General features: G+C 43.0%; 1 protein-coding gene across 4 annotated transcripts; it reads right to left on the bottom strand.

The window, feature by feature from the left end:
• Positions 1 to 966: 966 nt before the first annotated feature.
• LOC139396360 (post-GPI attachment to proteins inositol deacylase 1) lies at positions 967 to 27,062 on the bottom strand. 4 transcript variants are annotated; one of them, XM_071143413.1, is made up of 27 exons: positions 26,814 to 27,053; positions 25,637 to 25,790; positions 15,031 to 15,206; positions 14,584 to 14,755; positions 14,325 to 14,485; positions 13,244 to 13,296; positions 13,080 to 13,146; positions 11,837 to 11,942; positions 11,635 to 11,693; positions 11,291 to 11,374; positions 10,999 to 11,060; positions 9,433 to 9,484; positions 9,064 to 9,141; positions 8,720 to 8,795; positions 8,449 to 8,522; positions 8,229 to 8,283; positions 7,987 to 8,053; positions 7,335 to 7,440; positions 7,096 to 7,134; positions 6,738 to 6,922; positions 6,155 to 6,385; positions 5,932 to 6,067; positions 5,793 to 5,843; positions 5,680 to 5,710; positions 5,412 to 5,637; positions 5,183 to 5,290; positions 967 to 5,063 (listed from the first exon to the last, which is right to left on the bottom strand). In XM_071143413.1, the coding sequence occupies exons 1-27, from the start codon at positions 26,943 to 26,945 to the stop codon at positions 4,925 to 4,927; spliced, it is 2,880 nt and encodes a 959-aa protein (XP_070999514.1). In that variant the 5' UTR covers positions 26,946 to 27,053; the 3' UTR covers positions 967 to 4,924. The 4 variants fall into 4 exon arrangements, with proteins under 4 accessions (XP_070999514.1, XP_070999520.1, XP_070999500.1 ...); XM_071143419.1 differs by having other exon boundaries at positions 10,999 to 11,048; positions 26,814 to 27,051; XM_071143399.1 differs by having other exon boundaries at positions 5,412 to 5,710; positions 26,814 to 27,062.
• Positions 27,063 to 27,836: the final 774 nt, after the last annotated feature.

The following is a 27,836-nucleotide window of genomic DNA, read 5'->3' as shown; positions in this document are numbered from 1 at the left end:
ATTCAGCACTCCATCACTCTCCTTCTTCGCCAAATAGCCCTTACACAGCCTGGAGGTGCGTTGGGTCATTGTCCTGTTGAAAAACAAATGATAGTCCCACTAAGCGAAAACCAGTTTGGAGGTGTATCGTTGCAGAATGCTGTGGTAGCCATGCTGGTTAAGTGTGCCTTGAATTCTAAATAAATCACAGACAGTGTCACCAGCAAAGCACAATCACACCTCCCCTTCCATGCTTCACGGTGGGAACCACACACGTGGAGATCATCTGTTCACCTACTCTGCATCTCACAAAGACACAGAGTTTGAAGCAAAAATCTAAAATTTGGCCTCAGACCAAAGGACAGATTTCCAACGGTCTAATGTCAATTGCTCGTGTTTCTTGGCCGAAGCAAGCCTCTTCTTCTTATTGGTGTCCTTTAGTAGTGGTTTCTTTGCAGTAATTTGACCATGAAGGTCTGATTCACACAGTCTCTGAAAAGTTTATGTTGAGATGTGTATGTTACTTGAACTCTGTGAAGCATGTATTTGCACTGAAATTTCTGAGGCCGGTAACCTCAGATCAATGTAACCTCTATAGCATTGTAAACTCTGGCAGTCCTCATGAGAGCCAGGAGTGTTTCGGTCTGTAATAAAGCCCTTTTGTGGGGAAAAACTCATTCTGATTGGCTGGGCTTAGCTCACCCATGGCTGCGCCCCTGCCCAGTCATGTGAAATCCATAGATTAGGGCCTAATTATTTTATTTCAATTGACTGATTTCCTTAATGAACTGTAACTCAAGTGCTCGTAATGCAACTTTGTTTTCAATAATCTGTCAACCCTGTCTGTTTTGCCCATAGTTGTGCAGATGCTAAAACAACCAACCCATCTATTATAAGTCTGTTAATTGACCTCATTCTCTAAATAAGCAGTTGATGAAACAACAGAAAAAAGAGCAAATGAGGTACAAAAGTGTAAGACACCTGTGGTTGCCATTTCTTCTCACAACTTTATTTAAACAGCAATAATGCTAACAAATTGCACAAATCTGTTATAATAACATTAGATAAAAAAATGTTTACAATATAAAAGAAACACCAAAGCAATCTCTTTTTTTTGTTGCGACAATGCTAAAACCTGAGAATTGAGTATGCCGGTCCTTGTCACTTGACCTATAACCTAACTGTAGAAACAGACTCCAAACATTCACTCAGGCAAGGTCTTTTTGGGTCCAATGTAATTTTTGGAACATTTCTTGTTCAGCAAAGGTCAGCAAGAGACCATCTTCACACAACGAGGACCAGTTCGAGATAGGAGGTTATAGGTTGAAAGTCACCTGGGACAGAAACAGCAAGAGACCGCATCAGTAACATGACTATCAGCGTGTAACGACAGTTTGGTAACACTTAACTGGATGTTCACTTCCCTATAGTCAACAGAACATCAAAGAGCAAGTGGAGACCCAAACAAACTTTTAGCATTCATCTGGACTTTGCAGCTGCCGAACTAAATCCACCACTCTAGTTGAATATGTATGATGGGACATTTACATGCAAGTATTTTGTCCTTGGGTGTGAATCAAAGAAGTAGTGTGTGGGGGGTGGGGGGTCGCTGTGGAGTTGAAGTCTGTCTTAGCATCCTAGTTGCAACAGTAAAGCTACAACAGCACGAAGCAACAGCAATTCACTTCACTGGACACACAATATGTACAATTTGGAGACACTTTCCTTAAAATCATCAGCTATATCCTTGGTATAATCATTCGTCATTCCACAAGCAGCCACCATCTACACCGTTACTCTTAACGTGATCATATACATTTTCAGGCAATCATAACGTGAATTATGTCTGCTTTTAATAACAAACAACTGTTATGACCACTTACAGTTGCAATAACAGATTTTAATTTTTAAAAATGATGACTGCTAACATTACAATCATAACAGCTATGAATGCAAACAGGCATTTTGGGGTTCAAGGAACAGTATTCCATACAATGATTGTTATTTATTTAACTTGTGTAGTGCTTTTCATTACATAAAAATAATCTCAAAGAGCCTAAAAAGCTAAACAAACATATTTAAATTGAGATATGCTTGTGGCGACAGCTTCACTCTGGTTGGTTACGTTAGAACATGAGTAGTTGCCGAGGTGTCAATCTCACTTCAGAAATCACGGGCACCGGTCACAGTGAACACCAATAAAAAAGGAGAAGAAAAAAAATTCTACCATATTCATAGAAAACATATGCCCATTTCTACTAGTTTTACCACAAAGTTTCATCTATATAAATCTGGTCACAATTCACATTTGGAGTGAGGCAGAGTATGTATGTTTCAAAGCACTAAAAACTGCACCACATTGACATACTATAGTTTAGTACACACAAAGCACCCGCACTAAAGGCCTTACATACTTATGCACACACATACAAACAAACAGGTACATTCACAGTGCAGGTGACACGGGGGAGAGGGGGGGGGGGGGGTCGTCGGGGAGAGTGTGTAGTATATGCGTGTGTGTTCGTGCTGGAGTGAGTTTGGTCTCTTTAAATTGAAGCTAGCTAGGATGGACAAGGGTGTTCAATTCCTAGCCTGTCTTGTTGAGCTTGAAAAGTCGTAACACTGTACAAGAACCAAGTTGCCTTTACCTTGACATAACACCGTTGTGGCTTTGTCAAGTCATTTAACATACACCAACATAACCTGTTCCATTCCATGTAACTATTCTGTATTTGAAATCTGTTCTGTCTTGCAAATTAAAGTGTTAAGACAGCTACAAACAAGAGTTATGCTCACTACTGTTGCACTCAGATGACCAGATTAGTCACTTGTCAGAGATGCTGGTCTATGTCACAATCGTATGCCCTATACTAGGGAAGTGTCTTGATTGACAGGCAGAGAGGAGAGTGAATGCGTGGAGGGGAAGGGGCAAATCGGCAGAAAGGCACTAGCTGCTTTGTCCAAGGGATGCCAACAGAGTTGGGGTCAAGGGGTGCTGGTGAGCATCAAAAGTACACGTACAAACACACAGACACTATTGGTTAATTCTTACAAAACAATTGTCAAAAAACACCACTAACACAATCCACTGTGTTGTACATTGGAGTGGAGCTATGGCTGATAGGGTTTTACGCAAACACACCCACCTTGAATTAGCAAACAGTAGAGGGTGAAACAGTCTAAAAGGCACCATCTCTGGTGCCTCCATGTATCGGTGGCAATAGGGCTCCTTCATCTGATCCTGAAGATCTACAACCCTGTGCTTTCATTACAACAATGAGGGTAATATACATCTATACACGTGTCTGCCTTGTGAAGCCGATGTCAGTTTGTGAACTGTATTTCAATGCAGGAGCTATGTGTCTTTAGAAAGTCCAGTTTGGAAAAATGTGAGGTAACTGATTAAGGCAAATGGAAATACCAAGTGCTGATGTTTTCCAAGTAAGTAACGACTCTTCTAGTAAATAATAGGGGCCATGGCCTCTTAACGACATCAATAAAATAAAAAAAAGCCAAAGATCCCTTTAAAGCTAGCTCTTCAAGCAGAGGACATTTTGTTAAATTAGAAATTGACAGTAGCTTGTAACAGAATAGCAGAGTCACATGATAGGCCTGTTTGCAAGGTAATATCAGATCTAATATACTCTAGTATGGATAACATCAACCTGGACTTCGTCCATAGAGATGCACAGGAAAAACTGCTCGAGTAGTTATGTTACGACATAGATACAATGTCAAGTTATACCCCCAATGATCTGACGTGGAATAGCATCCAACTCCATATAACCTTCCTACAACATTGCACAACTAAAATAAGCTATGGTGTGCAGGGTCATCCATTCCTCATGATATCCTAGGTAGTCAGGACCCGGTCACTTTAGATCGAGACTAACCAATAACATTCATAGCTATGGCCACATACTGCATAATAAAACAACCATACTTGGCTAAGAACAGGTTATGTAGTTAGGAGCTCCACTTTCAAAAACGCATCATCTGTGCTTTGAACAGGACGATAGCAACGTAAGATAGCAGTTGAAGAATGTTTTAGGGTGTGGTAAGAGTTTAAGAAAACCTTTCAAATCTTTACACTGTCAAAAGCATGACGGAACATGTCCGGTGCAGTTACAATAGCTAGCCAAGCAAGCGAGTTAGCCACGGTCATCTTGCATACAGTAACAGCTAGCTGCATGACATCATTGTAACTAAGGTTGCAAAGGGAGGGAATGTTACTGGTAACTTTCAAAATTGACCAGTAAACTACCAGACTTTTGAAAAGTTTAAGGTTTTTAATAAATTTTCATAGCATGTAAAATATATTTTTTAAATTGTATAAATGGTAAATTACAGGTAGTTTTGCAACCCTAATTGCAACACTTGACTGCTTATGACATCTTACTAATGACAGAGTAAAGGTAGCTAGCTTCATGAGTGTATTCAAAGTTACCAATAAGACAGGCCAAGACGTTTAGGGCCAAAAAACAGAATCCAATAAACACGAGACAAATCCCCTCATACTCATTATTACCACAATTATACTGTACTAAAATAGGTTAAATTACAGTTGTATGAAAAACGATAAGAGCAATATCCTGTTGAGAACCACAAGTATCAGGCGTGACATTTGTTATGAAGGAGTAATCGCGTCATGCTCCTTATAGACAGAGCCATATATATACAGAGTAAGGCAAACTTGGTTAAGACTGGGAATTCCAATGGTAGCCATGTTGGCACCAAAAGCTTGGAACACTTGGAGACAACATGGCGGACAGTTTCGCAAACTATGTATGTCTATGGCTCTGCTGTAGGGTTGCCATCGTCGCCCCCTTCAGGGCCTGAAAGGGGAGTGCAAATCCTAGACCAGACTAGCTTTGACCAGTTTGGGGACCTGACCCGGATCTGTGAGTCTGCTGAGTGATAGGCCCAGCGCAGATGCCAGCAGAACTCAGAAGAGACAGGAAACAGCCAGCGGAACCAGGGCTGCAGACACAAAGTAGTTTACACGGTATAGATGGAGTGGGGAGAAAGTCACCATGGCAACGGAGAGAGGCAACAGCAGGCGGGATGTGATAGGCAGGATTTTACTGAAACACAAGAGCGTAAATCCCAAGTTAAAACACACCTGGGTGAAAGGACAGGAGTGAAGACAGACATGAAAGATGTGCGCGCATGTGAGACAGACGGAGCAGTATAATACAAGCACCTGTAGCTGAGAGTGAGTGTGTTACAGTTGATGAGCAGCAGAGAGGCGATGAAGAGAGGCACGGAGTGGGGCCAGCAAGGGTCAGGATCCAAACGAGCAACAGAATATCTGCAAAGAGAAAAGGCAATTAAAGGAAGGGGGAAAATCACAGTTCTACACATGGACATACACACGGTAGAGTTAGGGAAGTAGAGGGTGGTAAGGGCTAGACACAAACACACTCTAGTACCTGAGGTTGCGGGTCCAGTGGATCAGTGATGGGGCACAGAGCATGACTGGTAGAGTGAGGAGAGCAGACAGGCTGACGTGCAGCTGCAGGTCATCTCTCACATCCTGCAGTACCGAGTCCGATAGCAGGGGGGCGCCGTTACATTCTTTAGGTTTGCTGTCCAGGGCCTCACTGTTCCCGGTGCCTTTCTCTTTTTCCCCAGTGCCTTTCTCTTTTTCCCCAGTGCCTTTCTCTTTTTCCCCAGTGCCTTTCTCTTTTTCCCCAGTGCCTTTGTCTTTGTCTGTTTGTTTCTCGGGCGCCTGGAAGGGTAGTTGTGATTATAATCAATATATTAATATTTTAGAGAGGTCATTTTTAGAGGGCAATAATTCTGACTCTTACCAGGTTCAGCATATGACTCAGAGACCTCTCTATCATCTGTAACCTTAGAACCTGGACAGAAACATAGGCACACATCAGTAAACCACAGGAAAACTAACAAGTTCAATGAGTAAGTATTTAACTGGGCCCCTAGACTCACTCGGTAGAGATGCAGCAGGAAGGTGGCTGTAATTGACAGGGCTCCACAGGAAGCCCATCCTAACACGCTCAGACACAGGATGAGGAGCAGCTGAGTCCGCCTACGCAGGGTGCCGCAGTCCCGAGACACAGAGGGCCTGAAAGCAGACACCCACACACAGACTAAACTAATTCTAATTCCATGGAGTTCAATCTAATGCATGAGGGGAGCGGGCATTCATTACCTGTGAAGCGGGGCCAATAGCAACGAAAGCAGCCTTAGAAAGAGGCGGAGCAGCACACTGCCCCAGAAGGCCATGGCTGCTCCCAAAACATACAGCAGGGGGGACAGGAGGCGTGGCCAGTCTTCGTTTAGGGGCAAGCCCTCCTGTGTCATACCATCTGGGGAGGTGGCGGGGAGAGCATCTAACGGCGGGAGATGAAGAGTGGACCAACCATCCTGGAACCAGCTATACCTGGATAGAAATAGTGGGATGAAGGAGGATAGAGGGACTTTGTATGGTGTGGTGTTGTTTCATGTAATACGAGTGGTCTTTCACAGTGTGTCTGTGTGCATGCGTGTGCGTGCGTGTGCACATGCATTTGTGTGTGTGCGCACACCACAGGAGGTTGGTGGCAGCTTAATTGGGGAGGACGGGAACGTGTTAATGGCTGGAGCGAAATCCGTGGAACAGTATCAACAACATGGTTTCCATGTGTTTGATGCCATCCCATTCGCGCCGTCCAGCCATTATTATGAGCAGTCCTCTCCCTCAGCAGCCTCCACTGTTGCACACACATGCATGCTTGATTGAATAATAGGTCTACCTGAGCAGCAGATGCAGCAGGTAGACGGGAAGGTCCACCTTGTGGGGCTGCAGGGATCTGGCCACGGCATGGCTCATCTGTAGGGGGCGCCCCATCCTCACGACAGAGGACATCTGCCCCCCACAGGCCAGTAGGAGCGCTACAGCCACGTACACCGGCAACACGGGCCCACAGAACCTCAGCACCTGGGAGGACAGCAGGGTAGAAAATTCCTTTCACTAGTTAGTCATATTGGTGTGTTTGAATTTAAGCTAGCTAGCCTCCATTTCACACAAGGCTAAATTACCCAGGAGTACTACAACGCTCATAACTCTGTATGTAAGGGTGAGAGCTGAGCACGACAGAGTATAGGTCTTACCTGTCCAAGCACCCTGGGAAATGAAGTTCTCACAGATACCTGGAGAGGGAGAGATGAGAGAGAGATTCAGCCAGTCTTAGAGAAAAAGGGAAGTTTAATAAAAGTTTTTTTTTTAAATTAAAAACCAAACGTGATTCAGCTTGAAGCCTTCATCATGGTTTAATGCCTCACATTAATGGGCAATACCATGTTGAGATAACAGAAAAACAAAAAGTATCCCATTTAATTGTGGGCAGTACCTTATAGAGGCAGTTGGGGGCAGTGTGGAGCTGCAACAGGACACCAGTGGAGTTGTCAGGACGACTCGTGTGGAGCATTCCCGATATCTCTGTTACAGAGGGAATACTGAGAGAGATTGCAGGGATAGACCAGATAAATAACAGTTTTCCATTGGGTTACTGGTAAATGTTACTTACCCTACATTATTCATCTCATACGCATACGTATATACTGTACTCTATATCATCGACGGTATCCTTATGTAATACATGTATCACTAGCCACTTTATACTATACTATGCCACTTTGTTTACATACTCATCTCATTTGTACATACTGTACCCGATACCATCTACTGTATCTTGCCTATGCTGCTCTGTACCATCACTCATTCATATATCCTTATGTACATATTCTTTATCCCCTTACACTGTGTACAAGACAGTAGTTTTGGAATTGTTAGTTAGATTACTTGTTATTACTGCATTGTCGGAACTAGAAGCACAAGCATTTCGCTACACTCGCATTAACATCTGCTAACCATGTGTATGTGACAAATAAAATTTGATTTGATTTGATTTGATTTGAATACATTAGATACAATTTTTTTTTTTAAATAGCCAGGATTGGTGGACAGACAAACAGATGGATGGACAGGTGGTAAAATCTTGCCTGGACGTGGTAACGGAGTCCTCCCTAAACCATGGCACCTTCATTATGTAGACATTGGGCAGTCTGTCTGTACATAGAGACAAGGACTTTCAATCCAAGATTACTGGTACTTTTGCATTTTGAACCATTACCAAAATCATAAATTAAAAGATGGATTAAGAGCAGCTGTCAACCAAACTCACACAAACACGCACCCCATCAGTTGATAGAAATGTGCTGCAATACTGTAGACGTCTGCTTACCTGCTTTGGTTACTTTGCAGTGGCTTACGACTGAAATTCTGAAAGCCTGATAGACCTGAGGATACAGTGGTCAGAAAGTATAAGACCAAATACCTTGGTCTTGTTCTGCCAGTACTGTATGTACGATGTTCAACCTCCTGATAGAATGTACTGGGCTGCAAGTAGTGGATAATTACTTGACCAAACTTATTATAGAAATATACAATTCAGATGGACTTACCTGGTGAAAGTGCTGCAGCTCAATGGTGTGCCGAAGTCCGGTGGAGTTGAGAGTGACGTCACTAACACTCATGCCTGAACGAGCGAGGACCCACAGAGTTCAGCCATAGGGAGCCAGTGTTGCCCACCGAATGAGAAACGTCAACAAATTCAGTATACCTAACTAACTAGCTCTTGCAAAATAAAACTGAGCAAAATACATATTTTCAGACAAACCAGACTGCAAATATAATTGTTTCTACAGGGAGGAATTAGAGAAAAGGAGGACTAACCGAAGGAGAGAACGTGTGGTACTGGCACAGAGACGGTCTGAGACTCCTGTCTCTGCCACTCACACTCCACTGTGAACTGTGGGACACAGAGTAGAAAATATGTACACATGAAGGGTACTACAAGAGTGCCTCTACTTCTCTTCACATTTATGAATATGGAATGGCGCTACCACTGAGATAAATGTAGTTTATTTATTTATATTGTCACTACACCTTATGGAAAATAGTGTTTCTCTACCTGTATCCGTATTTGTTAATAACTAGGGCACATAAAGTAATATCAAAATCTGTTTAAGAATGAAACAGTGCTTTGGGTTATAAAAGAAAGAGTGCACACAGTGTACCTGTCTACCGTTGAGGTTGGAGGCAACCACAATGAGGTGAGAGACAGAGGACAGCTCACTGAGGCTCAGAGTCAGAACCTGGGGGGGGGGGACGACAGACAGCCACCAGTGAAGCAACAGTTCTGAAGATTTATTTTGATTTACACTTAATTATTATATACAGTTATTTATTTTGGTCAACACGGTTTGAGTGCAGTGTCAACTCATGTCACAGTGTACTTAAAGTGCATTCCACAACACGAGAAACAGAGAAATTAAAAACAGGAGAAACAGCAGACAGTACATTGACACAAAAACATGACCGACTTCAAATAACTGACTAACCGCTAATATTTAGTGGTGGTGTAAATATGGGAAGTTAATGCTTACCTTGTAAGCTGGGAGGAGTTCTGTTCCAAAAGACAGATCCACTGCCTGCACACTGGGGAAAGAAGAGTACAGTCAGAGACAGCAACGAAGGGAGAAAAGAAGAAGAGAAGGAGCATGGAGAGAGAGAGAGAGAGAGAGAAAGAATGGTACGTCAGATGTCAGAAAGAGCCAGCAGTAAGCTGAAGCAGAGATAAAGGCGAATGAACAAGGAGAAAGAGAGAGAGAGAGAGAGAGAGAGAGAGAGAGAGAGAGAGAGAGAGAGAGAGAGAGAGAGAGAGAAATGGAAAGAGTGCATGTCTGACATGGCCAGTCAGTACTCACCACTAGGGATGTGACAAATGGGGGAAAAAAATCGAAACATTTCAACAGTCATTTTATCAGTGTTCCGTTAAAACGATAAGAAATGTTCATAAAATTACATGTGAATTCACAATGCAGCTGCGCTGCTGCCAGCAATGGTTTGGGTCTCACGGTTTGGGTCTCCCTTTCAGATGTTTAAGCATGGAACCTTTACTACCGTTACAGTACCTCAAATCCACCTCGCAAAGTTTGCATTTCCTTCCCATTTAAACTTAGCTGGTTGCTTGCCTTTCGCTGCAATAGTGGTGGAGAGCCGACCCAAAATAATTGATTCCTCGGCTCCTTGCCCGTCAACTCCCATTTCTGAGTATCAAGATTCAGTATTTTTGGAACGGAGGAGAATGATTGATTATTGTCTATACCTTCGAGAAAACAACACTCGCGTCTTTCATAGCGAGCGACGAAGAGAGAAGGGATGGGCACAGTATAGGCAGATCGGCCACCAGGCAGACAGAGTCAGAGACGTGCACAAGGCCTATCTATCGGCAATCAAAAGCTGTATCTCGCAATGGAATGCTGTATCTTAAATTCTTGGCTTGTAATGTCCCGCAACTTTAGTAAAGCAGGGCCTATCATCAATGAATAGGCTAGGATATTCTACACGCCACAGGGTTCCAGAGTGGCGCAGCGTTCTAAGGCACTGCATCTCAGTGCTAGAGGTGTCACTACAGACCCTGGTTCGATTCCAGGCTGTATCACAGCCGGCCGTGATTGGGAGTCCCATAGGGCGCCGCACAATTGGCCCAGCGTTGTCCGGGTTAGGGTTTGGCCGGGGTAGGCCGTCATAGTAAATAAGAATTTGTTCCTAACTGACCTGTCTAGTTAAATAAAGGTTAAATAAAAATAAATAAAAACAGACTGAAGACACACTCATATCATTAGCGAAAAGCAAGAGCAGGCAAGCCAGCGTGAGGGAACGAGAAGGCGGCAGGCAGAAAGAATGTATTGGTAATCTGTATCTTGCAATGTCTTGTCACGCAAATTCACCAAAGTAGCCTAAAGTTTGCCTTTTGCTCTCTGGTTTTATTTAAATTACACAGCTTCCTTCCAGCAGGCCTTTATAGCCTACCGTCTAGTTGGGCAATAACACAGAAGAAAAAGTTTTGTGATAACTGCACTGTGATTTTAATTTTGTGGGGGGCAGGGAACAACAAAAACATTTTTCTTTAACGTTAAGGATCCCAACTTATCCACACCCCTACTCACCACATGGATCCGTTCATCTGTGTACAACCGTAAACCCAGCTAGTCATTTCCTGTTGGAGAGACTACAAACATTGGCTCGGTAGTCTCACAAAATGCAGTCTTCTGCTTGCAAGATTCACCTTATACTGTGTTCTCAAATTGCATCATTAGTCTTATATATCAAAAATCTATTATGAATGGTGGCAGAAGTGGGATTCATAACCAGTGGGAAGCACCAGTGTTATCTTAAGAGCATATATTGTATATTGGTTTGAATCCCATTAAAGCAGCAAAGCTGCCATCTCAGTCTCACCAGGTTGTTGCTGCGACAGTAGAAGTGGCTGTAGGCTCTCCTGCGACTGGAGAGGGCAAACAGGAAATACTTGGCTTGTCCTTCCTGCAGAGAGCAAAGAAACAATAACTCCAAGCCATATTTTCAGAAGACATGGATCTGTAAATGATGTACGATCAAGACCCAGCTCCTTCTGGGCCTGGAAGCGCAATTTAGCCTACTAGAAGACTAAGTGGCTCAATAAATCACATGAATTACGCCAATCTAGTTATTTTAGGTCTGTGATGACCAAAGTGATAGGAGCTATGTGAAGGGTCTATGGACCAAAATGGACCTCGGCCCTGGTGGTAATGGTGTAGGCTTACTTTGGGAGCACTGTACGCCAGACGGAGTGTGTTCACCTCGCTCCACGTTTTAGGAGACCCTGGAGAATGTGATAAATAAGAGAGTGGTCACACACCCGGTAATACATATGTTCTGTAAAAGGACACACAGCCTAAAAAGTGACATGCAGTCACACCGTTCGGCCCTACTACAAAACATACTATAGCACTGTAACCCACTGACCTGAGAGGGAAACGGGCGTCTCTAGCTGCTCACCCAGCACACGTACAGGGTGTCTGATAAAATGATGGTTCAGAATGGCCATTCTCCTCTCTGGATCGTCTGAAAACTGGTAAAAAAAAAATATTAAAAAGACATCAATACACAGTACTTAGCAACTTCAAATGGACAGACAGTGTTCCAATTTTCTTTCCTTCATGGCCACTTAAGAGTTGAAAAGACTGGGCAAGATTCTAGACTAATTATTTCTCCTATCAAACTCTTCTCAGATCAATTAGGGAAGTAAGCGGCACACTAAGATTAATTGAGCCACAATCCTGGTGTACATCTAGTCTGCATAGGCTTTCTCTTGGTCTCCTTTCCTTCATCTGCTATAACCACGTTTCCACCCAGTTATGTGAGTAAAGTCATACCGTATAAAAAATTATAATAGGAAAAAAAATAGGACGTTTCGGTAACATTTTATAAATGCAGACATCATTTGTTCGTTCGACATGGTGGGAGAAATTGTGGTGCGAGAAATGGTGGTGGAAACACCTTCATGTGCAAATATAGATATAATAACCATCATATGGAAGTAAACGTGGAGTCACGCAATGATATGGTATGTGGTCCTCCCATTAAGACCTGGGAAACCATGCAGTTCATTAAGACTAAAGATTAAATAAGTTAATGATGAACGTCACAGGGTGATGAAAGTGCACAGAGATGAGTTTAATGCTCCTTTCCAATAAATATCGAGGGTCTTATTTTGGTGACATGATGATCGATGCTTGACTGCTGTTTGACAAATAAAAATGTATCCATAATAATCTCATCATCTAGACTAGCCTACCTGCACTGTATATGCAAGCTGTTGTTGTCTAGAGCGCACGTGCCAAGACAAAAGTAGGCACATTTGCTATTTAACAGTTTGTTACAAAACTATCGGTAGAGTTGAAAATGAAATGGAAACACATTGAACTTTTGATTTTTATTCAGTACCTGAAAACTTAAGGCATAAAATATTTTTTTGTGCAATACTTAATTACGCACAGAGTTGGTCTTTTTGGTAGAAAAAAAACACTAATATTTGAATGAAAATCTGTCACCAATTGGATTGAAACCGAGCTACTGATGCGAAATAACTGGATAGTTGGAAGTAAATTCCCAAATGGCATCCAAAATGTTGCCTATCCTGTGTTTTTGAGATCAGTCAAGGAGGCCCCGCCTGGTTTCCAGTCTAGTGAGCCAGTGTGATACTCACCTGTCCCGTTTCAGGTTCAATGAGGTCAAAGAATGCCCGCACAGTGGCCAGAACCAGCTCTTTGCACCTGGAAAACAAACACAATAAGCAAATGACTTGCATATTTATGGAAGAGGGTCTGGAGATTACATCAAGCAAGCTCTAAATTGAATTCCTCTACTTACCAAACAATGGACAGGTGGTCCGTGGACACCCAGGTCCTAGGAACAGCAGTAACCTTCATAAAATAAAAACAGAAAAGGATATTAACACTATCAGTTTGAAATTGAATGCAAGGCTGAAGGACTTGGGGCAATCGAAATTCATCTGGGCTATCTGAATGAAACGCACACTAAGCATAAAAAATAAAAAAAACTGACCGACCAGGTGAAAGTTATGATCCCTTATGTCACTTGTTAAATCCACTTCAAATCCCTGTAGCTGAAGGGGAGGAGACAGGTTAAATAATTACTTTTAAGCCTAGATTGTGTATGTGTGCCACTCAGAGGGTGAGTGGGAAAGACAAAATACTTAAGTGCCGTTGAATTGGGTATGGTAGTAGTTGCTAGGCGCACCGTCAAGAACTGCAACGCTGCTGGGTTTTTCCACTCTCAACAGTTTTCCGTGTGTATCAAGAATGGTCCAATATCCAAAGGACATCCAGCCAACTTGATACAGCTGTGGGAAGCATTGGAGTCAACTTGGGCCAGCATCCCTGTGGAACGCTTTCGACACCTTGTAGAGTCCATGCCCCGATGAATTGATGTTACAAGGGGTGGGGTGCAACTTAATATTAGGAAGGTCTTCCTAATGTTTAGTATACTCAGTGTATATTGTTTTTGGCATGTGGCTAACTAATTGGGCGGCAGGTAGCCTAGCGCTTAGGGGCGCTGAACTGCAGCTGACCCATTGCTTCCAGCCTCTTGGGGTGTGTGTGTGTGTGTGTGTGTGTGTGTGTGTGTGTGTGTGTGTGTGTGTGAGTGTGTGTGTGTGAGTGTGTGTGTGTGAGTGTGTGTGTGTGTGTCTCGGGTTGGGAGCATAAAAATACAAATTTCTGTTTTCAGTAAGTTAATAGACAATAAAGCATATATCATCTTATAAATGTAAAGATTTTGAGTGGACAATTTTGTCTCAAGTGATAGAATAGTTACAAAGCTTACAGCAGTTCACAAGGCTCGATTTGACCGAAACGTCAACAAAATAAATGTGCAGATAAAACATGTAAAATGTGAATGCAGCAGAAACTTTGACTTTGTTGAGTCTTACCACCAGAGACAGCTTGCTTGGGTCGTCCTGGGGGCAGGGCAGGGCCGTGAGGCCGGAGCGCACCTGGTAGTCACGGTAACCACCCCCCACGGAGAGAACTGTCACGTTGCGCAGGTCTTCCGCTCGACCCACCCAGCGCTGTCTCACAGCAGAGTAGAACTCTACATACACACAGAGCAGAAAGGAGAGAATACAGACAGATCACAGTGCTGGGGGTTACTATACTTTGTAAGCCCTAGTGTGTGTGTGTGTTCCATACCCAGTAGGTGTGCGTCGAGGGACAGCACGGGGGCCTGGTGAGGGGAGGCCTGGGTGATGATGAGGCTGACAAGGCGAGGGCTGAAGCGGGGCAGGGTGAAGAGGGCTCGGGCCACCACTCCCCCCATGGAGTGACCCACCAACACCACACTATGAGGGGGGGCTTCATGGTCCTGCGGAGAAAGAGGTAGGTGTGGGGTTTAGTTTATCAGTCTAATGCCCAATTCCAAATTGATCCTTAGCCCCGAGGCACTTGTGTTTATCTGAGAGGATTGGATAGTTTAAGCAATATGGCAAAAACTCCACCTGCCCTCTCAGACAAGTGCCTAGGGGGGTAGGGGTTGATTTGGGCTTGGGTGTAAGTCAGTTGTTAGCTATTTTTAGTTAGCATTTATATATCTGATGTTTTTAAGAGAGAGCTCACACAACATTTTCTTATATAATATACCTTGTAGAGGCGCAGGATGGCCTTGATGCTCTCGTGTAGGAAGTGGGTCTGCCGGCGCAGGCTGCCTCCATACAGGGCCACAAGCTCCTCGTTGAAGTCGATGGTGAACACGTTGAGGTGGACCCCTCCTTCCAGGGCCTCAGCCTTCCTCAGAGCCACCGAACCCAGGGAGCGAGCTGGTGAGAGGACATAAGAGGTCATAGACCGATTGGAAAGCTGTGAGAAGATTAACACTTAAGGATAAGATAAAAAAATATATAATAACCAGAAGTTGGGCAAGGGAGGACACGTAGCTCAGGGCTATGCAGTTACAGCCCTCGAACAATGTTCGGTTGGAACAAATGAATAGCTTGACTATTCATATAGGTGTGTAACTAGTGTCACTAAATGGTCATTGTAGAACGGACATAATTGCCATGAACAGGTCAAACCCTAATCCTACAGAACACCATGTGTGTGTCATAACGTAGGTAGCTAGCTAGCTAGGTAGGTAGCCATCTAGTTTAGCTAGATAGCTAAGTTAGCTAAACAACTACAAGTAGCCATATCTATGACTAAACATAGAAGAGGTTTAACAATCGGAGATCTATTGTAAACAGCAAGCTAAAATGTTATACAACCAGCCACTTAAAGCTTGGTTTACCAGCAAACGTTACCACATGACTGGAGCTGGCAAGCTAGTTAGTCTGGCGCCTGCTAACTTGTTGACAAAGGTTGAAATTGGTTATGACCGTGGATGCGTTTCAATCTCACAAAATTATAGGCATGATGCAAGATTGGAATCCTAACAGATGTAACAATTGGCTATCCAGCTAGCTAGCTAAGAGGACAAACAATAATACAACACTTTACTGTTGTAAATCTCAAACTGAATCTGGTTTTACTATAAATATATTTGCCTAAGCATGCCTGATAGTATCTAGCTACAGCCATGTCTGTCTGTCTGCCTGCCGAGGCACATTTGTACAGTCTGGTCACTGTGCAAAGGTTGAGGGTTATGCAATATTTCTTTCTATTAGGCTAGATATTGTTCTAAATGTAATATCTCTGCCTGTGCATATGTTCAACTTCTCTACCCTAATGGTGATGTTATGCTGGCATAGTTCAACTGTCGTTCAAACTGTACAATAGAGTATAATTAATTATATTTGTTTGTCTTATAGACAATACCTTGTGGTGCCTGGGCTTCTTCCTGGAGTGAATTCTAGATACAGAAAAAATAATTCCTTTGCTTGTGTGTGTCATTGTGGCAGAACGGTTTCCCTCTTGGTGGATTGGACATTATGCTGCATTTCAAGCAGAAGATGACTCAAGAGAATGGCAGTTTGATAATGACCACTCCCACAGCCGTACAATTATTCCCTGAACTTTACGACACTGATCACTCTTTTATCTTACTGCATGTTCCTTTGTGAATGTCAATTTCATCATGACCACCTCTCCCATCATCTGCTAATCACCAGTTCTCTTAGCTATAGATTATTAAAGCAGATAATGTGATTTAACCAAAGATTGTTCTTACTGAGAGTTACTGGATAGGTACTGTTTGGTATATCACAGAGGATTTTCAACCAACCTTAGTGATGCCGTCTTCGTTTAGACACCCAACTGTCTCGATACCCAACTGTCTCGATCAATGAGAGAAGGATTGAAATAGACAAGATGGTGGCATACCCTTTGTTGGATTACTTTGTGGAGCAAAACAAATATTTTAATGACGGAGCATTTTCTAAATTCAAAAAGGACCCTCTGCAACTACATTTTGAGACTTGTGTTCCCAGAATCGAGCACGAAGGCAGTATTGCTAAGCTAAGGCTGGTTGAAAATTCTCTGTGCTACACCAAGCAGTACCTATCCTGTAACTCCCAGTAATGGATACCGAAAATATTCGGTTAAATCACATTATCTGGTGTAACAATCTGTAGCTACAGTTTTCTACACACTGAACTGTACTACATTGTTCATACTGTATTTGTGTATGCTACTTTTACCATAAAACATTCTTGTTGAATACCAAGTTCTCTCTTTGAGTTAGCATTAAACAGTGTACACTCCCCTGTATAGTTTACAGTGCATTCGGGAAAGTATTCAGGCCCCTTGACTTTCTCTTAATTTTGTTACGTTACAGCCTTATTCTAACATTATTTAAAATGTTTTCTCCCCTGATCAATCTACACACAAAAACTCATAATGACAAAGCAAAAACAGAAATACCTTATTTACTTAAGCATTCAGAACCTTTGCTATGAGATTATTGATGATCCTCGAGATGCTTCTACAAATTGATTTGAGTCCACCTGTGGTAAATTAAATTGATTGGACATGATTTGAAAAAGGCACACACCTGTCTATATAAGGTCCCACAGTTGACAGTGCATGTCAGAGCAAAAACCAAGCCATGAGGTAGAAGGAATTGTCTGCAGAGCTCTGAGACATTATTGTGTTGAGGCACAGATCTGGGGAAAAGTACCAAAACATTTCTGTAGCATTGAAGGTCTGCAAGAACACAGTGGCCTCCATTATTCTTTTAAATGTTTTTATTTATTTAACCTTTATTTAACTAGGCAAGTCAGTTAAGAACAAATTATTATTTTCAATGACGTCTTCAATGGGATGGAAGAAGTTTGGAACCACCAAGACTCTTCCTAGAGCTGGTTGCCTGCCAAACTGAGCATTCGGGGGAGAAGGGCCTTGGTCAGGGTGGTGACCAAGAACCCAATGGTCACTCAGACAGAGCTCCAGAGTTCCTCTGTGGAGATGGGAGAACCTTTCAGAAGGACAACCATATCTGCAGTACTCCACCAATCAGGCCTTTATGGCAGATTGGCCAGACGGAAGCCACTTCTCAGTAAAAGGCACATGACAGCCCGCTTAGAGTTGCCAAAAGTCACCTAACGGACTCAAAGAACGATAAGAAACAAGATTATCTGGTCTGATGAAACTAAGATTGAACTCTTTGGCCTGAATACCAAGCACCACGTCTAGATGAAACCTGGCACCATCCCTACAACATGGTGGTGGCAGCATTGCTCTGGGGATGTTTTTCAGTGGCAGGGACTGGGAGACTAGTCAGGATCGAGGCAAAGATCAAGGGAGCAAAGTAGAGAGAGATCCTTGATGAAAACCTGCTCCAGAGCGCTCAGGACTTCAAACTGGAGCGAAAGTTCCCCTTCCAACAGGACAACGACCCTGAGCACACAGCCAAGACAATGCAGGAGTGGCTTCGGGACAAGTCTCAATGTCCTTGACTGACCCAGCCAGAGCACAGACTTGAACCCGATCGAACATCTCAGGAGTGACCTGAAAATAGCTGTGCAGCGACGTTCCCCATCCAGAGCTTGAGAAGATCTGCAGAGAAGAATAGAAGAAACTCCCCAAATACAGGTGTTTCAAGCTTGTAGCGTCATACCCAAGAAGACTCAAGGCTGTAATCGCTGCCAAAGGTGCTTCAACAAAGTACTGAGTAAAGGGTCTGAATAGTTATGTAAATGTAATATTTGAGTTTCTTTTTACTAGATTAGCAAAAATGCTTCAAAACCTGTTTTTGCTTTGTGATTATTGTGTATACATTGATGGGGGAAAAAAATCTATTTAATACATTTTAGAATAAGGCTCTAACCTAACAAAATTTGGAAAAAGTGAAGGGGTCTGAATACTTTCCGAAGGCACGAACTCATTTTCGTGCTCGTTTGTTATTAGCACAGCTAGACAGAACACCACACAGGCATGATGAAAAACATGTTTTCAAAAATATCTTGCCTAGAGAAGTTCTGAGATTACTGTGTGTTGGTCGTTAGAAGTAAATAACACCCTCATCCAAGTTTGTGGGCACCCCCCATCTACTTAGCAGGGCGGTATCTGCATTCATTATGAATGGGGGTGGCAGGTAGCCTAGTGGTTATAGCGTTGGGCCAGTAACCGAAAGGTTGCTGGATTGAATCCCGGAGCTGACAAGGTACAAATCTGTCATTCAGTCCCCTGAAAAAGGCAGTTAACCCACTAGGCCGTCATTGTAAATAAGAATTTGTTCCTAACTGACTTGCCTAGTTAAATAATGGTAACATTGATTAAAAAAATATAAATATATAAAAAACATTTAAAAAAATGAATGCTGGACTTTGTTGTTTAGCAGCCAAATACAGTAAAAAACAAAACTTTCTACTAGTGAAATGAAAACGTGCTCGTTCTAGCTTGTGGTTTCGATAATCTTTATGATCTTTATGATAAAGAACGTAATGTTGTTAATATAGTAATGACTATGTGCCGTGGCAGAACCAGGGTGAAATTTCCTTTTAATTTCTATTTTTTTGCTTATCCCTTATCCCTGACATTCATCCACCACATACCTGAACAGTGGCTGTCCCCCCATGTGAGGATTAAGGTTGACCAAGCTCATGGATATCAACACAAGATGACCTCTGAATAGACTAGATTTACTATTGGAGTTAAGTAATCTGATTAGCAAAACAGAGGGCAGTGTGTAGATTATGGATTTAAGCATCCCTTCAATTTACCTGTGAACCTGGACCTCATTTCACCTCCCTATGAACAGTAGCACTCTTTTTAACAGTTTAAATCAACTCTGATTAAAGGGATAATTGTGGATACCACTTGTATGTCTCTGCGCACAATTTAAAAGAAATTGCTAACTACCATTAGAGCAATGACTGGCAGTCTATTGTAACAGCTAGCTGTTAACATACTATTACCAGTCATTGTGCTAATGCTAATTAGCATTGGCTTGCATAATTACCTCCAACTTCTTTCATAGTGAATGCAGACATAAAGAGTATCCATGAGTTAATCTGACTCTGTGGAAGTAGATAAAGCGCTTCATTGCCAAAATCTCAAAGTATCCCTTTAAGTGTGTTTAATGTAAAACTAGGTATTAGGCTTGACAGGCTTTAAAGTAGCCTAAACATAGCCTACTTGGTGCTGATGTTGTTGAATGTAAAACATCTAAAGATCATGAATCCAAGATGGCCCCTTGTATATAGCCGGTCTTTTTTCGTATACATCATAATCTCACTTCTATCTTCAAACTAAATACAATTTCCTGCAACCCGCCTCACCCAATGTGGAACGGATCTGCTATTTTTATTCCTTATAACTGGAACTTCCATTAGGAGCTAGCCAGCTAACTAGCTACTAGTCTTTGTTAGCCACAGCTAGCTGTCCTCGCCTTTTCCACCCGGGAATCAGCCAGCCTTAGCTTGGACAATCACCTGCCAGTCTGCACAGCGCGATATCAACTCAGACCATATCGGACTGCTTCTCTCTACCATATCACCGGATTACTGCCACTCTGGATCATTACTCCTAGCTAGCTGCAAACGAGTGGCTACTGTTAGCTAACGCCTCTGTCCGGAAGCAAGCACTAGTTAGCCTCGAGCTAGGCCCATATACCAACTAATTCTAGGGCTACAACTATCTAATTTGCCAATTGGCCTGGAACCTTTATTGTCGACATGGAGCCCATCTGATCCAACATGACTGGACTGCCAACGTGATCGCCCGATGTGGTCTCAACTAGAGGTCAATCGATTAATCGGAATGGCTGATTTCAAGTTTTCATAACAATCGGTAATCTGCATTTTTGGACAGATTTTAGTCCTATAATAACTACAACCTACAACTTCTTACCTGGGAATATTGAAGACTCATGTTAAAAGGAACCACCAGCTTTCATATGTTCTGAGCAAGGAACTTAAACATGAGCTTTTTTACATGGCACATATTGCACTTTTACTTTCTTCTCCAACACTTTGTTTTTGCATTATTTTAAACCAAATTGAACGTTTCATTATTTATTTGAGACTAAATTGATTTTATTGATGTATTAAGTTAAAATAAGTGCTCATTCAGTATTGTTGTAATTGTCATTATGTATATATTAAAAAAATGAATAATAATAAATAAATCAATAAAAAAATTACAGTAAAATTATATATATTTTTTTATTGTTATTATTTAATTTTTTATAATTATTATTTAAAATCGGCCGATTAATCGGTATCGGCTTTTTTTGGTCCTCAAATAATCGTTATCGGCGTTGAGAAATCATAATCAGTCGACCTCTAGTCTCAACAGGCTATTCTGTTATGATATCGCCGCAGAACCATCTACTAGCCCCGGCGCATTAGCTTTTTCTGAATGCTGTGTCCCCTGCTCGCCGAGTGTAGTAATGAATACCGTACAGCACCCTGTCTCACCTATTGCTACTCTTTTGACCCTATGATCACTCGGCTACACAGCTGATGCCCCCTGGACTGTTTCAATAACACTGTACCCCATTTTGTTTACCTTAGCTCTCCTGATCAACACCTGTGATTGCTTTATGCCTCTCTCTAATGTCAATATGCCTTGTCTACTGCTGTCTTTTAATGCTTTATTTCACAGCCCTCAGTCCCACTCAAATTGTCTTAGATAGCTCTTTCGTCCCACCCCACACACATGACGAGACCTCACCTACATTAATTAATGCCTCCAAAGACTAAACCTCTCATCATCATTACGCATAGGTTTACCTCCACTGTGCTCACATCCTACCATACCATTGTCTGTACATTATGCCTTGAATCTATTCTACCACACCCAGAAATCTGCTCCTTTAATTCTCTGTCCCCAACGCACTAGACGACCAGTTCTTATAGCCTTTAGCCGTACCCTTATCCTTCTCCTCCTCTGTTCCTCTGGTGATGTAGAGGTTAACCCAGGCCCTGTAGCCCCCAGTTCCACTCCTATTCCCCAGGCGCTATCATTTGTTGACTTCTGTTGACTAACCGTAAAAGCCTTGGTTTCATGCATGTTAACATCAACTACAACATTTTCCAACAAGATAGAACTTTCCAAAGGGGCTGGAGTTGCAATCTACTGCAGAGGCAGCCTGCAGAGTTCTGTCATGCTATCCAGGTCTGTGCCCAAACAGTTTGAGCTTCTACTTTTAAAATTCCACCTTTCCAGAAATAAGTCTCTCACTGTTACTGTTTGTTACAGATCCCCCTCAGCCCCCAGCTGCACCCTGGACACCATGTGAATTAATTCCCCTCCATTTATCTTCACAGTTTGCACTGTTAGGTGACCTAAACTGAGATATGCTTAACACCCCGGCCGTCCTATAATCTAAGATAGATTCCCTCAATCTCACCCAAAATTATCATGGAACCTACCAGGTACAACCCCAAATCCGTAAACTCAGGCACCCTCATAGATATCATCCTGACCAACCTGCCCTCTAAATACACCTCTGCTGTCTTCAACCAGGATCTCAGCGATCAAATCAAAGTTTGTCACGTGAACCGAATACAACAGTGAAATGCTTACTTACAGGCCCAAACCAAGATCAAAAAAGGTATTAGGTGAACAATAGGTTAAGTAAAGAAATAAAACAACAGTAAAAAAGACAGGCTATATACAGTAGCGAGGCTATAACAGTAGCGAGGCTATAACAGTAGCGAGGCTACATACAGACACCGGTTAGTCAGTCTGATTGAGGTAGTATGTACATGTAGTTATGGTTAAAGTGACTATGCATATATGATGAACAGAGTGTAGCAGTAGCGTAATAGAGGGGTTGGCGGGACACAATGCAGATAGCCCGGTTTACCAATGTGCGGGAGCACTCGTTGCGTACTCACTGCCTCCTTGCCTGCGTCCGTAATGGGTCTGCGGTCAAACAACAACCCCCTAAAACACTTCAGCGAGCAGGCCTTTCTAATCGACCTGACCCAGGTATCCTGGAAAGATATTGACCTCATTCTGTCAGTAGAGGATGCCTGGTTATTGTTTAAAAATGCTTTCCTCACCATCTTAAATAAGCATGCCCCATTCAAAAATGCCCCGTTCACTCCAGACGTGACTGCCCTTGACCAGCAAAAATACATCCTGTGGCATTCTGCATTGGCATCGAATAGCCCCCGCGATATGCAACTTTTCAGGGAAGTTAGGAACCAATATACACAGGCAGTTAGGAGAGCAAAGGCTAGCCTTTTCAAACAGAAATTTGCATCCTGTAGCCAAAACTCCAAAAAGTTCTGGGACACCGTAAAGTCCATGGAGAATAAGAGCACCTCCTCCCAGCTGCCCACTGCACTGAGGCTAGGAAACACTGTCACCACCGATGAATTTCAATAAGCATTTTTCTATGGCTGGCCATGCTTTCCACCTGCGACCCCTACCCCAGTCAACAGCTCTGTACCCCTCACAGCTACTTGCCAAAGCCTCCCCCATTTCCCCTTCACCCAAAACCAGATAGCTGAAGTTCTGAAAGAACTGCAAAATCTGGACCCCAACAAATCAGCTGGGCTAGACAATCTGGACCCTCTCTTTCTAAAATGATCTGCCAAAATTGTTGCAACCCCTATTACTAGCCTGTTCAACCTCTCTTTCGTATCATCTGAGATCCCCAAAGATTGGAAAGCTGCCACGGTCATCCCTCTCTTCAAAGGGGGAAACACTAGACTCAAACTGTTACAGACCTATATCTATCCTATTCTGCCTTTCGAAAGTCTTCGAAAGCCAAGTTAACAAACAGGTCACCAACCATTTAAAATCCCACCGTACCTTCTCCGCTATGCAATCTTGTTTCTGAGCTGGTCATGGGGGCACCTCAGCCAAGCTCAAGGTCCTAAACGATATCATAACCACCATCAACAAAAGACAATACTGTGCAGCCGTATTCATCGACCTGGCCAAGGCTTTTGACTCTGTCAATTACCGCATTCTTATCGGCAGACTCAACAGCCTTGGTTTCTCAAATGACTGCCTCGCCTGGTTCACCAATTACTTCTCAGAAAGAGTTCAGTGTATCAAATCGGAGGGCCAGTTGTCCAGACCTCTGGCAGGCTCTATGGAGGTGCCACAGGGTTCAATTATCGTGGCCGACTCTTGTCTCTGTATACATCAATGATGTCGCTCTTGCGGCTGGTGATTCTCTGATCCACCTCTATGCAGACAACACCATTCTGTATACTTCTGGCCTTCTTTGGACACTGTGTTAACTAACCTCCAGACGAGCTTCAATGCCATACAACTCTCCTTCCGTGGCCTCCAACTGCTCTTAAATGCAAGTAAAGCGAAATGCATGCTGCTCTTCAAACAATCGCTGCCTGCACATGCCTACCCACCTAGCATCACTACTCTGGACGGTTCTGACTTATAATTGTCCACATATTCTAAAACCTAGGTGTCTGGTTAGACTGTAAACTCTCCTTCCAGACTCACATTAAATATCTCCAATCCAAAATGAAATATAGAATCTGCTTCCTATTTCGCAACAAAGCATCCTTCACTCATGCTGCCAAACATACCCTCGTAAAAAACTGACTATCCTACCGATCCTTGACTTCGGCGATGTCATTTACAAAATAGCCTCCAACACTCTACTCAGCAAATTGGATGTAGTCTATCACAGTGCTATCCGTTTCATCAACAAAGTCCCATATACTACCCACTACTGCGACCTGTATGCTCTCGTTGGCTGGCCCTCGCTTCATATTCGTCGCCAAACCCACTGGCTCCAGGTCATCTATAAGTCCGTACGTTTGTTTATTCCATGTGTAACTGTGTGTTGTTGTTTGTGTCGCACTGCTTTGCTTTAGCTTGGCCAGGTCGCAGTTGTAAATGAGAACATGTTCTCAACTAGCCTACCTGGTTAAATAAAGATAAATAAATAAAAATCATGCCTGGTATGAGGTTTGCTTGTTTGAGGTATGTGCTTGTAACCATAACATGTAAATAGACTAATGCAACAGAACCCATGATGGAGGACACTGAATACCATCATGCACATAATGTTAAAATATCAAACTATGTGCATGTTGCATGTGTGTATGTGGGGGTGGGTGGGCGTACGCATGCAAGATTGAGAGTGAGAGAAAGAGAGCGTGGGTGTTCTACTCCCACCAGCAGCCACAAGAAACACCAAACTAGAAGAGGATAGATCTGCATTAGAGTGGGCATAGAACAGGGAACATCAACTAATTTCAGCCAGAAGATCAGGAGGAAGAGAACATAATCACAAATAATTTGTAAACCTCAAATTGACCACACGGATATAATATTTAACTAAAACAGAATCATTTGAAACCTTGTATACGATCACACACACACACTGTATAACTCTCTTATGCGTGGGAATACTTTGGAACAGATTTCCAGAATTAAAATCCCTTGGAGCTGTTTTGCTGGTGTTTTTACACACACACACACACCCACCCACCCACCCACCCCCCTTTGGAAACAAGCATATTAATGTATACTTTCAAGTGACATCCTCTGGGTCCTCATAGTGCATTTTGATGCCCAAAATATATTCAATAGATATTTTTATTTTTATTTATTTTGCTTAGAAAACTTGGGGGACAAATAAAATCACTGCCAGTTGGGAAACCTTTCCATAAGATCTTTCTCAAATACAAGACTTTCACCAGCCTATGTACAATATGCAACCGAAGCGGATATTGCACATTAGAAATTATTAGCTTCCATTGTTAGAGCAATGGAGAGAGCAAACTTGTGATATTCCCTAATCTGAGTTGAGTGGGTATGTTCGATTCGAGTAAGTTTGAAAAGTGGATGAGTTTGGTTAATGGTGATAGAGGCTCACCTTGTTTGTAGCTGCCTGCGTTTCCAGGTAGGAAAAGAACAGGGGCCCCGGTTAGTTTTAGTCCGCGAGTGTCCTGAGCGTACTGGCCCTCTCCGTACAGGTAAAGCCCATACGCTGGGTACTGGCGGGCCACGCGTCGGGGCAGGGCAATACGCTGTCAACACACAAACATAGTGAGGACACACACATCCCTGATAGAGCTCGTACTCTCCAGGCCTAAAGTACAACACACTAAGGATACACACACACCTCCCTAGAGGTAGAGCCATATGCTGGGAACAGCTGAGCCACACTTCTAGGCAGATTAACACATCACAGAGAAGAAGAAAAAACAGTACAGTGAGAAAGCATTGTTGTGTGTGTGTGTGCATGCTGAACGACAGGAGAGGTGTGGCACCACGTGGCCGATACTGACTCTTGATTGAGCAAATCAGATCCGAGAACAATTTTGGGTAATAAATATAATAGCTACTTCTAATAGATTGAGGCCAATTCTTCATATTTTATCAGCACCATGGTGAGCGCAGACAGACCACACAGGGCCATATGGTTGTGCCAGGCACTCAATGGGTGGAATAATCACCTTATAGTACTTATCATGGATCAACTGCAGCTTCCAACACAAGGTGTGATCTCCTGAGCCCTGATGTAACATACAATGACACCACACACACTCACTCAGCATCCTCAACATACAGTAACTGCCTACCATGCCACCTCTCTATTGCAGCTAGTACTAGAAATAATGTACAATTCCATGGTAAATGTGAAACGTAGCTAGGTGTGCATGACACAGTCCGTCGACACCCTCAACAAGGAAATCGTCCTGAAAATCATGCATGAGGTGCGATGTTGAAATTGGAAGCCTAATGCTGGTGCTTTACGACAACAGGTAGCTTGAGCTTCAGCATGATATATCCGCCATGGGCTAATTTATAGCTAGCCATATCCATATTATGGCTCTAAAAATCACAGCTGGACATTGACAGCTGGAGGGGGGGGGGGGGGGGGGGGGGGGGGAATGCTAGCTAGTCCTGAAAAGGATGGACACTAAAATAATGTTACGCATTTGGCAGCAACGTTCCGAGTGTTGTTGACAGTGCCGAGTAATTACGCCGAACCGAAACCGAATCGCGCACGGTGCCATTTGTTTGAGGTCAATAGGCAAACTACTCACCCGGTACTCGGGGTACTCGAACATATAGGTCATTGTGCACCTATTCTCTTCAAATCCCGAAAACATTTCTCGCAGGCCCATCGCCAGAAGACCCAGTGCACACCCGTAAAAGGCCACAGTGGCGACTCTCATGTCTACTGTCTTTTGGATTTTTGTCTATTTACAGGTATACTGTTTCCATTTTTCCTTTTGCAAACCCTCTCTCTGTTAAACCTGATCTTCTTCTTCTTCTTCTTCTGTGGATTCTATATGGCGGTTGGCAACCAACTTTAAGGTGCATTACCGCCTCCAACTGGACTGGAGTGTGGAGCGAAGGTCTAAATCCTACTCAATATTCTCGTCTCCCGTAGGAAACGAAATACACAATGAAATACTACATCCCCTGAATATTTCCATAGCAGTTTACTTAATCCTGGCTCTTCAACCCCATTACTCCTCAAATCTAATAACAATCGCTCCCTTTCTCTCATCATATTTCTGGCACTGAAATAGAACATGTTCCCTTGTGTTCATCTCCTCCTGAAAATGATCACACCTCCCAGTCGGATGGTTCCCCACCACTTTCAATGTACTATTTAGCCTTGTGTGTCCCAGTCCCAGCCTTGTGACTACACTTTCCTCCCTTCTCTCTCGGGCCTGAGGACCTCCCAGCCCCCACCTGTTCCTGGATCTTATACAGGTGTCTTCCCTTACTCTCCCTCTTCCACAACACTTGCCACTTATTTTTAACCACTGTTCTTATTAATCCCTTGGCTTCTGCTTTACTGATTGACAATTCCATCTCAATACTAGGATGTTTAGGAGCCTGCTTGGCAATACTATCCATTTTATCATTTCCCTCTACTCCCACATGACCTGGTACCCAGAGGAACATCACAATCATTTTCACCCTATACAAACAATGCAAAACCTCATACAATACATCCTGTCTGCTCTGAGACACACATGCATTTAAGCTCATCAGTGCTGCACAGGAGTCAGAGCAGATGACTAACCTGTCTGGCCTCACCTCCTCCACACACT

The sequence above is a fragment of the Oncorhynchus clarkii genome, chromosome 3 (genome assembly GCF_045791955.1).
Source record: "Oncorhynchus clarkii lewisi isolate Uvic-CL-2024 chromosome 3, UVic_Ocla_1.0, whole genome shotgun sequence".
Classification (NCBI taxonomy): domain Eukaryota; kingdom Metazoa; phylum Chordata; class Actinopteri; order Salmoniformes; family Salmonidae; genus Oncorhynchus; species Oncorhynchus clarkii.
The sequence above is the reverse complement of the archived record's forward strand: the minus strand, read 5'-3'. Positions and strand labels throughout refer to the sequence as shown.